This window comes from Chaetodon auriga, chromosome 10, assembly GCF_051107435.1.
Source record: "Chaetodon auriga isolate fChaAug3 chromosome 10, fChaAug3.hap1, whole genome shotgun sequence".
Classification (NCBI taxonomy): Eukaryota; Metazoa; Chordata; class Actinopteri; order Chaetodontiformes; family Chaetodontidae; genus Chaetodon; species Chaetodon auriga.
Genome location: NC_135083.1, coordinates 5,407,621 through 5,423,686, shown reverse-complemented (window position 1 = coordinate 5,423,686; position 16,066 = coordinate 5,407,621). Strand labels below are relative to the sequence as shown.

Genomic DNA, 16,066 nt, shown 5'->3' with positions numbered 1-16,066 from the left:
GACTGTGCCCATTCATTTTGCACTCAACATTTCCGACATTATTGACTTATTGACAAATGTCTCCCCACACAATTTCACCCCAGTCTCATATGCAAACGTTTCTTTCACTGAGAAAAGGTGAAAACATTCAGAAAAGAGGGGGAAAAAAGGAACGCTGCTTTAAAGTGTTTGCACAGATTTTAGAGGCCAAAATAAAAAAACCATTGCCCCAGTATTGTGAAGATTTTGTGTAGGAATAGTTCAGCATTGAGGGAAATATGCTTCTGTGCCTTCTTGCCAAGAGTTAATGAGAAGATTGATAGCTCTGTCGTCTCTGTCCATGAAGCTGCAGCTAGCAGCACTGAATATAAAGCATCCTTATAGACAAACTAGGCAGCAGGATTTAAAGTACTTTAAATGTTGTTCCTCATCAACCAGCTAAAACTGTGACATCAACCATGGACTCTGTTTGACTGACTTCCTGTTTTATTTTGTAGTAGTTTTCCTTATGCATTTGTGACAGTTTCACTTCCTGTCTTTGTTCTGTTTCCTACCAGTTTCTCTTCCCACCTGTATTCAATCATCCAATCACTGTGATCCAGTTCCTGTCTGCCAGATTTTCTTTGTCCTCCTGTGGACTCGACTTCCAGCCTTCTTGCACCCTCTTTGTTCCTTGCTAATGTTTGTTCTCCTCCAGATGTTTGAGTTTTGTCGTTTGTGCCTGGCTGGTCTTCTGTTCTGCATTTTGTCGAGTCAATTCAATTTCAGGATTTCTAAACGTTGGATTTTTGGGTGATCTTTGCAGCCGAGTCTCTTCTAATTTTGAGCAAGCTAAAACATTAACACAGTAATGCAATAATAATCCAATAATGTAGCACTGGTGGGGGCCATCCTGCATTTAATGAGTACTTTTACTTATCCTCACAGTGTTGTATTAAGTACTTTCACTTTTCAAAATTAACTGCTTCTATCACCACTGAACATTAGATCAGCATTTTGGATATCTCTTTGAAAACTTGAGTTTCCAATCTCAGTTTTGACAGTGAAATCCTAATCAATAAGAAGCATTTCCAATGTTTTTATGTTGTGATATTGATGCGAATTTCTATTTCTGGTTCAGTGAAGTGCGTCTTTAAACGCAGCCTTGTTGCCAAGCGTAGTGTAATCTGATCATTTAGATGTCTTTGTTGGATAAATACTTGTATGTGTATCAGGATGAACCTTAATGAGCTGCTGCACAACACTGAGCTTAATTTAAAGCTCATGAATAAATCATAGGTTGTGTAACAGTTAGCGCGTCCACATACGTAGCAGCCAGTATGATATGTTTTCATCCCTTTTGATAACAGAGAACGCAAAGAGCTGCTCTTCTGTGCGAATGAATAATTCATCCACCGCATCTGTGGAGAACTCTTGTCGTCTTAGTATCAACAGAAATAATCAAAGGCCAACCACTGTGTTCTGCATTGTTTCAGGGAGCCCATTACGCTGCATGAAGAGGCTGTTTATTATTTCTTGTGCATTAATCCTCCCATTTGAGCAAATTTGTCTGTTCGAAAGGCTCCTTCACTGAAACTATACAATGCAGAGAGCAGACTGTATATAGACACGAAGCTTGAAGGCAGGAGATGGGCTATCAGTAGGTGTTCATCTGCTGAATATGTCTTATTGTAATTAAATGAATTATTATTGAATTTTCTTTTAAAAGTGTGAAAAGCTGATGTGAGCGTGATAATAAGCCTTTCTGTACCATAAAAAAAAGTTTTCTTTGTCTCATACATGCACAAAAGCCCAGACAGCTAAAGACAATTTACATTTTAGAAAATGAATGTTGAAAAAAAAAAAAAAAAAAGATTTATCAGATAAAAATATGACATCTACTAATTAGTTTTGGTTCAAGAGGTACGACTACATGTTCACTTGAGGACACTTGACTTATGAGAAGGCCACTGACGTCCGCATGCTGTGATGAGGGATCGCAAGTCGACATTGCTTCAGTTTTTTAGGGCTCACAAGGCGCAAACAGTGGAAACTGTGGTTTAAATCAATGTCAGATAATCAGATAATTGTATGAGATGTTTTACCTTGTGTCAACTAGAAACAAAGCATAAATGAATAAAGATCAGCTGTTAAAGGGGAAAAGCTGAGGTGAGATTTAGCTGACATGGTAGCTGAGCGCGGTTTATTCATGATTCACGGAGGACAAAACGTCTTTTATATCAAACAACTATTTGATGGATTGCCATGAAATTTCCAACATCCGCCACGGCGGCTTTGGGGTTTCACTTCTGTATTTCTGTGTGCTGCTGCTTTTGTAACTCTGCCTTCATCAGACCATGATCTCTGAAGTGCACTGGAGCACGGCTCTCCCACATAAAGCCGGGCTGTCGCATCCACTTGCAGCAGAGATATTGGACTGAATGTCTGATGCGGTGACACTCGGAATAATTTGAATCAGTACATCATCTGCTTTTTCAACATTTACATTTTTACTAATTAACTTTTAGGCAGATACGTATTTGTTGAACTTACCCAAAGCACTAAAATTCATGCAGACAAATGGTGCATGAATGTGTGTGATGAAACAGAGGTTACACACTGTTACAAACCTGTAAAGATGATGAATGTAATATATCACTTATGTTAACTTCATAAGGGACTCTCTATAAAAGTCTCAGGCAGTGCGCTCGTTAAGGAACCAATTCATCACTATAGCAATGCTATAAATCAAGTGTGTTATAGAGGATTTTATGTGGTCATGTTGATGTTAAAAAGAGTTTGTGTGAAACCTCATTTCTTACCCGTCAGCAGTGGCAGACAGAGCAGGACACGCTGGGACAGAGTAGCCACCCAATGGTAACAGTCCTTCATTACACCAAATTACACTGAATACGACGTTGTAGAGACAAGAGTTTTCCCTTCAGTTCTATATTAATATTGCAAAGAAAACAGGCATCTTCAGAGTGTTGTATTCTGGCAGTTGGTGTACAGCAGATTAATGTATTGTGCATTTTACAGACAGGAAACAACATTTCCCGAATGTACACCATAAACTTAAATGAACTGTTTGCACAGCTGTCAAGCCACTGTCTAAGTGACTCTGTCAGCGTCTGTCTGTGTCAAAATCACTCCTTATTTACTACACAGCGCGCTGCATTTACTGTCCTCCATTATATTTGTCTGAATTGTGAGTAAATCTACCTGCTGTGTAATGCCCTTAACGATTCCCTGCCAACAATCCCTCAATACACCCACTGTATTTTACGGATGCAAAAATTATACCGTTATACAGAGAAAATTGATGCAAAATGACCATGATTTGTACGCGTATGACATCTCATCTTACAGCTCACTGCAGAGTAAACTAGGCAGCAGTAAATGAGTGAATGAGGGACGTCAGCACCACAATGATTTTAGTATAAATCCCCGTGTTTTCAAGAACGCTTCCTTCTTAAACCTTCTTGTCAGCATGAACACACTGCACTCCACCATGTGGGTTTATTCAACAAGTGATTGAACACCGAGTCCTCTATTTATTACTCTGAATTTATTGATGGCACGCATCATAAAACCCTCAACATGCTGTAAATATTACTTACGAGCTCATACCCTTCATCAAACATCCAGGATTACGTTTTAAACGGAGCCGTCTCATCAGAAAACCACATGAAGCTGTTTTATGAACATGTACACTGAAACAAAAAACATTAGTAATTCTTTATGCACTGAGTTTTCCTACCCTATCCTGAACCTCTTCTGTACAGTCAATTAGAATCAGGGGGTTATTAGCATCAGAGACCTCCTTCAGTGTGGAGGTTGAGGACAGGTTGCTATGAGACGGCCCGAGCTTTTGTCCTGTGCTGAAGAATGAAGTGATGATGCAGAAGATGTGCGCTGCTGTCGTGCATGTACGTGTTTCGGGGAGCTGAATGAGTCTTTGTATGTTTGTTTGTGCAAATCCATCTCTGCTCTTCAGAATGACCTACATGAGATGTTATGCATCAGTGCTGTTGGTGAAATTATGCCGTTTTAAAGGGAACATGAAAACTGCTTCAGTCCAAACATCTAAAAATGGATATCTTACGTTTTAGTTAAAGTGCTTTTTGAAGAGAAGACTGATACCAGTTTCATAGTTAGCCGTTAAATATGAGGCTACAGCAGGCAGCCAGTTAGCTTAGGTTAGCACAGGTGCTGGTAGGTAGATTTTTTTTTTTCTTTGGACAGAATCCGGCTGGCTGTTTACTCACATAGCAGTCTTATGCTAAGCTAAGCTAACTGGATGCTGGTTGCAGCCTACCTTTGATTTATTTTTGATGTAAAATTGTCTTTTTTTTTAAAGTTAAGTACAGAATCGGGTTACTTCATTCACCTCCACTCTGAGCTGTTTGCTGCCACTTGACACATCAAATACAAACATTTCTAAATTGAGTGTGTTATCCAGACATGGTGTTTTAAAGATATCTGGAGGTTTGCATGAATTGGTGAATGTGGATGTAGTCTCAAGACGTGGCTCATGATAAAGCACATACATGAGTGAATGCTTCATTAGATGCTCGGAGCTTTTACCATTATTCTCTGCGGCCATTGTAAACATTTTAATATTGATTAATGGTTATCAGTGTACCTTGGACCTTTCTGAGGCCTCACTCATGTTTGGTTTTCTGTCCTATTTTTGTCTCAGATGTTACATTCACAGTCAAAGACAAAGTCCTCTGAAACAGAGCGAGGTATTCATAAACCTGTATAAGAACGCTGATGGTCAGAAAAGTGAGACGTATGTTCTGCATATGTTTCTATAACTGCATACAAGTATGTACGTTTGAGTCTCCTGTATGTTGCTGCGGCATAATGTGAAGCAGAGGACTTTGAATCATTGAATTATCATTGATGATCTTGTGACAGAGTGATCATGCATACTTCCTGTGTGTTAGGTAGAAGCCTGACCATCCATATATCTAACTGATAATGTCTGATGTGTCTAATGTGTGTTTAATTATGTAGCCTGTCTAGTTTTATGTAAAAACGTCAAACGAGTTACGTGTCGTAATTCTTGCAAAGATCATTCATTAAACGTGTGTATTTTATTTTCTATTAAAAGTATGAACATTAATAGGTCAGATTTGGAAATGATTCATATGACATAAATACAATCTGAGGAAACTTGACGTGGAAAACAAGGAACATTTTCCATAATATTTGAGCTGCTTCCTTTTTTCAGGACAGCAGCACTTCATACACATGATGATTCGTTTCATACAATCGTCAAAAGTGAGTCAGAACAGGAAATGCTGCATCGTCCAGTCAGAGTTAGTGTTACTGTACTGTTGTTGCGTGATGAATATAAAGACAGCATTTATTTTCAATTGAAAAACCTTCCTGATCACTGTTTAAAGTGATGTCGTTGTACAGCTGATGCATTTGAGGTTTTGGCAGAATGATGTCATAAATAGGCAGGTGATCCTTTTTTTTCTATAAGGCATTAGGCATCATGCAGTACATCTGTTAGAAGGATAGTAAGACATCTCAATCATCCAACTTTATTTATTCCCACTGACCTCTTTTTCAAAAAATTCATAGAGTCAATATAACCTCCCCTCAATGACTCTTTAAGCCATTCAGGTGTAAAAGGCATTTCATGTGAGGCGAAATGGTCCGTCGTGATCAATACTCTGTGCTCTGCAATCAAAAATGTCATAAAGAATCGCACACAGAGACACAGAGGGGTCCCATGAATCGATTAATCGTATGTTTTGATATTTGAGGGAGCAACAAGGCCGTCAGTAGTGGGTTATAACTTCATGTTTTATGTGTCCCTGGAGGATTTTTCTCTCTCACCACCCACATGTTTATTATTTTGTGATTGCTGTTGAATAGAGAAATGTGAATAATGCATACAGAGAGGCAGCCTATTGCAACAAGAGAAACAATTTTGGGACTGATCTCTATAAATCAATAATTTCCAATTAGAAAAGTGGCACATTGCTTGATACTCTTTTCAGCTCAACAGAGGAAAATAACATCAGCTGGCTGCAACTAATGGGTGTTATTATTGAAGCTTGTGAGCTCTGTGAGGCTTTACTGAACTAAATGCTCACCTCAGCATGCTAACATCCTCTCAGTGACAATGCTAAGACACTAATGTTTAGCTGGCGTAATGCTGACCGTGTTCAACAGCTTGCTTTAGCATGTTAGCGTGCTAACCTGCAGGGAAAAGTCCAGGGGGTGAACAGAATCAGCAGATTCATTGTCTGGGGGACGTGGATGTCTGCGCAAAATGTCATGAAATAGCTTCTGAAATATTTCAATCTGGACCAAAGTGGTGGTCCGACTGACTGACAGAACAATATTGGCATCCCTCAAGCTGTTAGCATGGCTAAAAATAAAACAACATTAAATAATCCCCCCACCTTTCCTCAAGTACTTCTGTTAGTTGTCCCCTCAACTTATACAAAGCATGCTCTCCTTGGATCCACTGAAGCAGACTGTGGAAAGACATATTTGACTGATGAAAGGCCTACAAGACACTGTCTTTATTACGCTCCTCACAAGAGGAGCTTAATTCAGCCTGACAGCTCCATTTCACTGGCTATGTCGACCTTATTGCAGCTCAGCGTCCCTGCAGTTACGACCACCTCTGCTGTCATTATTAATCTGCTCCCTCCCCCCTGACATTTGCTGTTGTGTTTGTTCCATAATTCAGCCTCCGTGCTCTGCTGAAAACACATGTACTGTATGACTGTTGGACTCCAGACTACAGCTGCAGACTTAGAGTTTCATATCAGTGTGGCGTCTAAAAATACCAGTTTATCTTGACTGCTTAAAATGTTTGACCACAAAGAGCATCTCCCACTTGATTGAATGTTAACTTCCAACTTTATCTCACTGTAAGCACATGTGAGTACAGGGACAGCGTGTGCAGAGAAAACAGTACCGCTAAAAGCTACAGTAGGCAAGTCTGTCTGGATAAATAAAGGATGGTCAGGTTTAACAAGTGTTGCTCCCTGTTTGCTAGCAGTTTTTACTCTCATTGCACCGCAGTGCTCCTCCTCTGGAGCAGGACAGAGCTGGGAGAACTTTGCCCTCAGGCCTTTCTGCCAGACAGGTTAGGGTTAAAAAAAAAAGGGTTTGGGGCTTTCTAAAGGCAAACTTCTCCAATGTGCTTGTTCTTCTACAGCCATAATATTTCCTAGAATAATCATAATAATCAAACGATGAAAAAATATTCTTTAGGGAAGTCCCAAAAGAAAAGACATTTTAGGGGTCAAAACGAGGTCCTCGACTTTAACCTTAATTAAAAGTGCCACATTGAGTGGAATAAATCTCTGAAGTGGTGATGCGGGGAGCCGAGGCTCTGGGAGGATCACGGGTAGTGAGAGCTGAGCTCTCAGCTGGCTCGGCCTTGGACTTGGCAGCAGATGGTCTCCGTCTCAGAGTCAGGCGTCAGCTGTTCACATGAGCACAGGTCGGACGCTCAGTCTCTCCCACGGCTCACAGAGGGAACCACACAGACTCCTGACAAACTCCCGACAGCCAGCTCCCTGTTGGCTTTCCTGGAATTTGACACAACTGCAGCTGAAGATCCTTTTTGTTTCTCTGTTCAAGCATTTACTCTGTGACGATATGCCTCGCTCCAGGTAGGCCACAGAAATTTCTTCTTTTCATGAGATTTATTAGTTATTTCTCTCTGGTTTTGTTCGGAAATTCTTTGATCTTGTAGGTGATGATAGAGAAATGATGTTTTCTGTAACGTGGAGTTACACAAACCATTTCAAACCAATAAAAAAGGAGTTATCTCAGCGGTCTTTTATCCTCTGCAGAGATTTAAGTCTAATTTTTACCAAGAACCTGCCAGAAAGTGGAAGTGTTGTTGTGTTTTATCCTCACCTTTACAAGAGGACATGAACAGACAGGTGGATCACTCACCTGCTAAAGCTCCTCTAATTCCATTTGCTGACCGTGAGATCTGCCTGAACAGCTTATGAGGACTTCACGATAATACACACTGTTGTTAGACAGTTGTACTCTGAGCCAACATAAGAGGAGTGTGTAAACACGATTCATGCCTTCGCTCCCTGAGTGAAAAATAAATGAGAATAAATAGATAAAAAGTACCTCAATTTTCAGCTACTTTATGCTTTTATTCTACTGCGATTCAGAGGCAAATATTGTACTTTTTACTCCAAGACTATATTTATTTGATAAGTTTATTATCACGATATTTTCAGATTCAGATCAGTAATACAGCATATAATCAACTAATACATTATGATGTATTATAATAGGATCGAGTAAGCTTGTACTTGTGGTACTTTAAGTATATTTTGATGCTAATACTCTTGCACTTTTACTTAAGTAATATTCTGCACTGTGGTATTGCTGTTACCACAGCTACTGCTACTCCACTTGCTGTCTTCATTGGGTGTTAGAATATTTTGCATTTTTGTTGAGCTGTTTGTTTGTGTTGCATTGTTCAGTAAACAGAGTACCTAACCACATGCTCAGAACAATGAGCCTGTGTGACGACGGCACCAAGCCACCGGGTCATTTCCTCATCTGGATCCTGTTCTTGCACAAAAGAACCAGGAAAGAGCTCAGAGGGGATCCCCTGTTTCCTCTCTGGTTCCTAAACAGGGGTCTGTACGTGGGAAAGAGCCATATCCTCTCATATATCCACTTAAATAACAGCACCTGAAAGCATGATGGTGTCTCAAATGGAATAAAAGTAATATTTTGAAGGATTGCTTCCCAGGATTCTCATAAAGCTTGATGATTAGTACTTTCAGTCAGTACTTTCTGCTGCCAGGGAAAACACTGAAAACACTCTCCTCTTTTTGCAGGTGCACAACAGGAAACAGTTTAGCACAAAGTCTTCACTCAGGAGCTTCCTCTTTCCTTGGATGCCACATGCAGGACGCTCCAGTTTCCCCCCTTCAATGAACAAAGAGGATTCACATCCAGACCAATAGAAGTAATAATCCTCCAAGATGGCACTCTATGTTACTGAGGAGCCAGGAGTTGGCTTAGCTGAGGAGGACATATGTACGCTTGAGATTAATATCAAGTATGAAGTCATCCCATCGATTGTCTGCTCTGTTTGCTTCTCGTTCGGCCTCATCTACTGCTTCTTCGGTATGTATTCATGAAGCCAGGGATAAACTTTAATGTGAATGTACAGTAAATTATAGAGCTAAGGAGGTAAAGACAGCATTTGGCCACGCCCCGACTGTCAGTGTTTTCATTCTGAATGTTTCATTAGCTCACCTGATGGCTTAAACCCACAGCGGCAGGTGTGTGGAAGCTGCCAGGGGTTTAGGGTGGATGAGCACAAAGCTGGCGGAGGCAGATGGGTAGTCTTGCGTCTGCATTTGACACAGGCAGCATTGATGAAGTGCCACCTGTTGCACTGTCTGACATCTCATTTGTTCCACAGCGCCGGTAAACCTGCAAACGCTGAGATCGACATAGCTTTATTCCTGCCTCTGTTTTCACTGAGCAAATAATCTGGACACAAATCCAATAAAGGCAAACTGTGAGTGTGACTCGGAGTAGTGTCTCCTATGGACCTAAAACATGTGACATTATGCAAACACACACGCTGCCAAAGTGTGTGCTCCCAGCAGAGTGTTCGCAGTGCCTGTGAGGATTTTCATGAATGTAAATGATTAATCATTTGAAGAGAAAGAGCAGCTTCAGTTGCACAGGCAGAGACAGTATCACCAGAGGAGTGTTTTCTTATGTAACTTTCTATTGTGGGCAAAACATTGAGGAGAGAGTGAGCTCACAGTAACAGTGTTAATGACAGATGTCGGAGCTGGACATGAATACTGGAACAAATTAACTCGTAAAAAGAAAGCGTCTCAGAAATGTGTGAACCATCAACTTCTGCAGGAAACCGTGTGAAAGTACTGGAGCGTGCAACTGTTCCTCAGCGTCCGAGCATTTACAGCCTGTGAGGTCATTGAGAGCCTGTGCTACAAGCTTGTAAGTGAATGTTGCACCCAAACCAAAAGCAGGACGTACGTTTCCTCTTGAGCTTCCGATCAGAACACGTTTACATTGTTTTGCACATTTCATAGTAGAGTTACAGTTTACAGAATCTCATAAACATCAAAACACTGTTATGTTTATCACTGAATCACTAAACATTCCTCAATGTCGCTGTCATTATCAAATAATGCTGCAAAACAGTAACTACTCAGAGAATGTAAAATTATGCAAATGAACCAATGAAATGGTTAGCAATTATGTGTTATATGTTATTATCATTAATGAGGATCACCGACTCAGTGATCTGTACATTTTACAAGAAGCATCAAAACTTGTGATAATACGAAATGGCTTCATTTTGAGGGCCGAACATCCGATTGCGTTTTGGACACTGTGTGTGAGGACAGTGTTTTGTGTTTAAAAGCAAGAATTAGCAAGTCAGTTTGGCTCTTTGCAATTAGGTGTAACCTTGTTGTTATTCCACTTTCCAGGATACCGCTGCTTCAAGATGGTTATGTTCTTCTCTGGCTTCATGTTCAGCTCAGCGGCCGTACTCCTGCTGTACCACAAAGAGCCGATGTTGGACACCCAGCTGGGCATGGAGACGAAGGCGGGGATCGGCCTGGGCGTCGGTGTGCTCTGCGGGCTGATGACCATGCTGGTGTCCACTATGGGACTCGTCCTGTGCGGCCTCCAGCTGGGGAGCCTGCTCTCCCTCGCCGTCCTGGTGGTTGCCGGACAGTTTCACAGCCTCGCTCCAGTGTGGGTGCCTCTCAGTGCCGTACTGGCTGCCAGCATCGTCACTGCTGTCTTCACACTTCAGTGGCAGAAACTGTTCACCATCATCCACACATCTGTGTTTGGAGCAGCCACTGTGATGCTGTGTGTGGATTACCTGCTGGGGACGTTTATGCTGCCGGACCAGGTGTATGATATGCTTTGGCAAGTTGCCCCACGTCCACTCTGCTGGTTTAACTGGGCCATCACTGGGATTTGGCCTGTTATGAGTCTGATGGGTGTGTTGGTGCAGTGGACGTTTACTGCCAAAGGAATATCACACAGAGAAGGTGAGTTTAATTCACTGTGCTCCTATTGATGCATTCAAACTCAGGCTGTGCCCTCCTTTTGGGGTTGTATATACTCATGATTTCCTTTATTTTTTCTTCCCATTTTGATGCTTCCCAGCTGCACACAAAAAGAAGAAACACGCCAAGAAACACAGATACAGAGAATCACGGAGAAGACCTCAAACACACCATCGCCGCAGGCCTCCGCTGCTGAAACGTTACGCTGGGGACGTCCTGGCACCGGTTAGTGGCTGAGAGATTTTGACAATAAAAGTTCCTCCAGTTGCATAAGAAATAGCCTCATTGTGCAGGATTTTTTAAACCGTGTCAATGCAACAACAATGCATCTTCTCCCTGTTCGCCTTTCAGAGTTACCTGAAGAGCCTCCAGGAGCGTCAGATGGGAACAGGCTCCTCGGCCAGCAGCGTCAGCACCATCACACACACTCTGATTGACTTTGACTTTGAGACGGGCTCCATGGTGCCTCTGACTGCTGCCTCCCCCGTCTTTACAGTCTGAGGGAGCACGCAGCATCCAAAAACCTTCTTATACTGACTCTTAAACATTCCTTTGAAATGTTCAGTCCCATGGAAACCACTCAAACACCGAACTGCTGGCGTCAATCCGCCTGAACCTGCTTTGTCAGATAATCATGAACGTGCACACGGTGCGATTAGAGATGCTTGGAGATCATCCTGTGAATGACGACAACACGGGAAAACACAATAGACACGGTCATCAGACTCACCATCATCACATCTTTTGAACAATTTATCTCAGAGATGCTTTGTGTTTCAGAGTCGAGCTGTTGTGTTTCACGCAGCTTTTAATCTCCAAAAACTACGTCCAGTGTGTTTACATCAGTTCTCCTTTCTGTTATATGCAATAAACTCATATATGCAATTAGATTAAGAATATACATGAGAAAAATGTGGGTTGTTGGACAATGAAGTAATAAACCACTGATATAAAAGGAATGTAACAGCTTGATAAAACACACTGTCACCAATGGAATAAATATAAATTCTTACAGATGTTGTGTAATCAGTAGTTGCAAAAGTAGAAAAGAGTCATGCAGTGACTCATTAATGGCAGTCACACAACAGCTAACATTAGCCGTTATAAGCTATTGCTCATAACAGACCAGGTGAGGTGGCAGCAACAAAACTGAGCATACTCCTTCTGAATTCAATTTTCAAAGTCATTCGATCATTCAAGAAAAATCTTTATTCAGTTGTTGTTTTCATGCAGACTGATTCCATAATATAATAATGCTCTAATTCCTCACAAAGGAGATTTATACAGCATGTACAATTTGTTCTCAGGGTCCAAATAAATAAGCATTTCTCACTGTTCTGACACTGAATCACTGTGCGGGATCAGGTTTGTGTTGAAGCCCTGGTGGCCTCTGGTGGCTCAGTCGTCACAGTGCATCCAGCGTGTGGCGGTGCTCTGCGGATAGGCCTTCTCCACTGCCTGGTGGTTCTGGTTCACACGCCAGTACTGGGTGCCTTTAAACAAGTATATACGATCGTTTGTCCACATAAATGCAGCATCAGTGCTGCTGGGCGACCCGGGGAAGAGTTGTTCAATAGGTTTGGGATATGAACTGAAGTCCGTCGGGCCAATTTCATCCCACTGCCAGTATGCAGAGCCCTAAGATAAGGAGTAGTTATTAAGAGATGCTCGTCAAAAAATACGTCTCAAGTTAAATCCGAGCCTTTATGATCTTTTGCACTTACTTTGAAAAAGATGAGTTTTTTGTTCTTATTGAAGTACAAGGCCGAGTCGATGTTAGCAGGGATATTCGCCAAGCGTTTGGGGAAGCCGTGGTCAAGTTTGAAGCTGCTGTATCTCCATATTTTGTCCTCTGTTAAAGAGCATGTGAAAGGTGTTATACATGCCAGCATTGTGCATCATATCCTCATGAGAACTTTACAAGAACTATGAAATGAGTCCACCTTTCAGAAAATAGGTCTTGCCGGTCCGCTGAGAGTGAACAGCTGCATTGAGGCTCCCTGGCAGCTCCTTCCACAGCGCAGAGATCGGGATGGGAGTGTTGTAGCCGGAGTTGGACACCGTCCACACGTACTGACCACTGAAGGCATATGTCTTACGCAAAGGACCTGCAGGGACACAGCGCAGGGGGAACAAAGCTGTGTGTACATGCATCTTCCTGTTAACTGAGCAAACATCTTTTCTTACACAAAATACAGAGGCATTTTTCAGTTTCTTCTCATACTGAGTGCAGTCTGACAGCATCGGTCTCAATACCCAACATTACTGCATCCAGAGTGGCCTTGCAAGGATCTGGAACAGCTCCTCCTGGCACAAACGTGTTCGGATTTCTGGATGGAGGCGTCTTCTCCGGCTTCCCTGCAAAGGAACAACACTGCACATTGCATGAGTTATACTTTAAAGGTCGCACACACCCCGACGCTGTGCTACTTTTCTGACATTACCGTACAAAGCCTGGATCCCCCGTATGTCATCCGGATGTAGCTTGAAGTCGGCGTGGTATCCGTTGTACACAGGTCCCATCAGGGCATTGTAGTACTGTGAGTGGCCCAGGCCGAGAGCGTGGCCGATCTCATGGGCTGCAACGATCCTCAGGTTGGAGCCGTAGGACTTCCCCTCTGTCCACACTTCATCGTTGTCAAAATGCACGATGCCTGACTCAGGGGCATCAGCGTGGGCTAAGACGTGACCTGAAGGTAGAGCAAGAATTCTCATAAAACACCTGAACGTCTCATCTGCACCTGCCAGAATGTCACATTTTAAAACTCAAGCCAGGTTTTTATTGCGCCCACCTCGCCCATCAAAGGGGACCGGACATGTCTTGTCTTTTCTGTGAAAGGAGATCTTGATGTCTGCTCTTCCTCGTTGCAACTCCTTGAACCTTAAAGGTGAAACGTCGCTCCAGTACTTGAAGGCATTCTGGATGGCCAGACGGGTCTTTCCCTGACCCAAGTCAGGGGTGTAATTATAGATCCGGTACGTCAGCATCTTCTTGCGCCAGTAACCTGTTCAGTTATTAAACATTTAGTCACTTTATATCAGGTGCTTTTACTCACATTAATGAAATACTACAGTAACAATCAGAATATGTTATATGAATGCAGTCACCCACCCATGACGCGATATCTGAGAGATCTGTTATTGAAAGCGTCTTCCAGGCCACACCGAGGTTTGTTCATCATCGCCAGTGTGGCTGAATCTATTTTCCCTGATATTTGCAGGTTTGTAGCTTTCTGAAAGATTCTGACATGCGAAGAAAAGTCAAACTTGTTGTAAAGATAGAAACAGAGAAACATGTTCATCTATTCTTATAACCTGTTAAAATGGATGAAAGTTAGTCACCTTAGGGCCTCCACTGTCTCCTCAGGGGAATGGCTTCGGCCATTACTGTCCAGTGGGATGTGCAGGTAGCCATACTTCCTTAAATATGCCTAAAGAAAGAGCACTAATTGTAAAAGTGGCAGAAGAAGCATTCAGATCCTTTACCTAAGTAAAAGCATCAGTACTATAATATGAAAACACAACAATGTTACTTATAGGTAAACATGTAAAAATGTACTTAAAGGATAAAAGTAAAAGTACTCTTCATGCAGGATGGATCATTATTACTGTCATATTTACATGTGTGCAGTACTTTAATGTTGTAATTGAGATGGAGAGGTAACTGCTTTATGTAATGTGGTTGTGTGTTTAGCTTGTAAAATCAAGTAATTCATAACTATAATCTGTAAAAAAAAAAAAAAAAAAAAAAACACACCCAGTGTCTGAATGGAGGAGTGTAGAAAGACGTCAACAGTATCCATGAATTTGTTTTCCAGGACACAAACCTGCAATCGAGCGCCATCACAGGGCTGTTTCTGGTGCCCTGAGTGAAACACCAAGTACCTGGGCAGCACTGATGTTATCAGAGCGAATGGTTGGTGTTATCAGCTGCAGCACAGTTTATCTCATCTACAACTCAAAACATCATCCCCAGACAGTTTTCATTGATTTGACCCGTCCTAATGAAACTGGCACCATCAGGGTGCTTTGTAGGATTTAACAGCTGACAATGTTTCCTCCTCATGTGGTAAAACAAAATAATTTACTGCAGTTTCTTTTAGATTTTACGTTGACCTTAAACGCACCATAACTATTTCATTTGATTGTAATATTCCACAGCCAGTGTCTTTAAGAAGCTTTAAACTGTAAACAGGGAAACTTTCAGCTGTAATTCAGTATTAAAACATCACAAAGACTAAAGTTCTGCTTCCGAGAAACACTTGAGGATTGATCTTCTCAACTTTCTGCGTTTTCTCACCATCGCTTCAGTGAATTCTTCTCTGCTCAGGGCGACAGATGAAGCAGCTGTGAGAAAAACAAGGAGCACCATCAACTCCAGCCTGTATTCCATCTTCCTGTTGGGGTCGTTTTCCATTTCTAGGGAAATAAAAACACTCCCAGCTCGATCCACCGCAGCGAGTTCACCGGATCAACTGATAAACAAGTTCTGGGTGCAGACTGCGGTTCCCTCATCTACATCCATCCTGTGAGCATTAGTCCGTCTGGGTTTCCTGCGTCAGAGCTGAAGCTGCTGTCTTGGTTTAGGGATTCAGTTTTTATACCATCAAGTGTCTGTTCAGGACCTGCCTCAAAGCCACATAATAAACCTTTACGAGGAATGTGATGAAAAGCAAAACATATTTCAGACACCAGCAGCATGATCACGCCTCCCTGCACCATCATTTAGAGCCATTTGTCTTCAAGTGTTTAAGAATAACTTCAGAGTAATTTTGTTTACGTCAAAGGAAGCAAATAAATTCATTATTAACTCTTTTAAAGAAGCACAGTATCTGCCCACCATCTCTTAAAGGTGCTGGCTTGTTTCCAGTTATGTCATTGTGGTGGGAAAAAAGCCCACTTTCTTGATATTTAATTAAGCTGCAGCACTTTGAAGGTAAATTATTTTCCAGACGACGTTAATTAAGGTGTGACAGATGTGCCAGAAATACAGCTGGTGTTGCTCGTTTATGATT

The 16,066-nt window shown here is 41.9% G+C and overlaps 2 protein-coding genes across 2 annotated transcripts; one reads left to right on the top strand and one right to left on the bottom strand.

The window, feature by feature from the left end:
• The first annotated feature begins 7,355 nt into the window (after nucleotides 1–7,355).
• On the top strand, nucleotides 7,356–13,151 carry LOC143327694 (transmembrane protein 198-like). The gene is made up of 5 exons (XM_076742179.1): nucleotides 7,356–7,613; nucleotides 8,817–9,108; nucleotides 10,458–11,033; nucleotides 11,152–11,276; nucleotides 11,403–13,151. Exons 2-5 carry the CDS (start codon nucleotides 8,964–8,966, stop codon nucleotides 11,550–11,552), a joined length of 996 nt encoding a protein of 331 aa, XP_076598294.1. The 5' UTR covers nucleotides 7,356–7,613; nucleotides 8,817–8,963; the 3' UTR covers nucleotides 11,553–13,151.
• LOC143327695 (matrix metalloproteinase-19-like) lies at nucleotides 12,286–15,820 on the bottom strand. The gene is made up of 9 exons (XM_076742180.1): nucleotides 15,352–15,820; nucleotides 14,394–14,482; nucleotides 14,164–14,294; nucleotides 13,844–14,056; nucleotides 13,496–13,741; nucleotides 13,308–13,409; nucleotides 12,995–13,159; nucleotides 12,776–12,903; nucleotides 12,286–12,689 (listed from the first exon to the last, which is right to left on the bottom strand). The coding sequence occupies exons 1-9, from the start codon at nucleotides 15,466–15,468 to the stop codon at nucleotides 12,450–12,452; spliced, it is 1,431 nt and encodes a 476-aa protein (XP_076598295.1). The 5' UTR covers nucleotides 15,469–15,820; the 3' UTR covers nucleotides 12,286–12,449.
• Nucleotides 15,821–16,066: the final 246 nt, after the last annotated feature.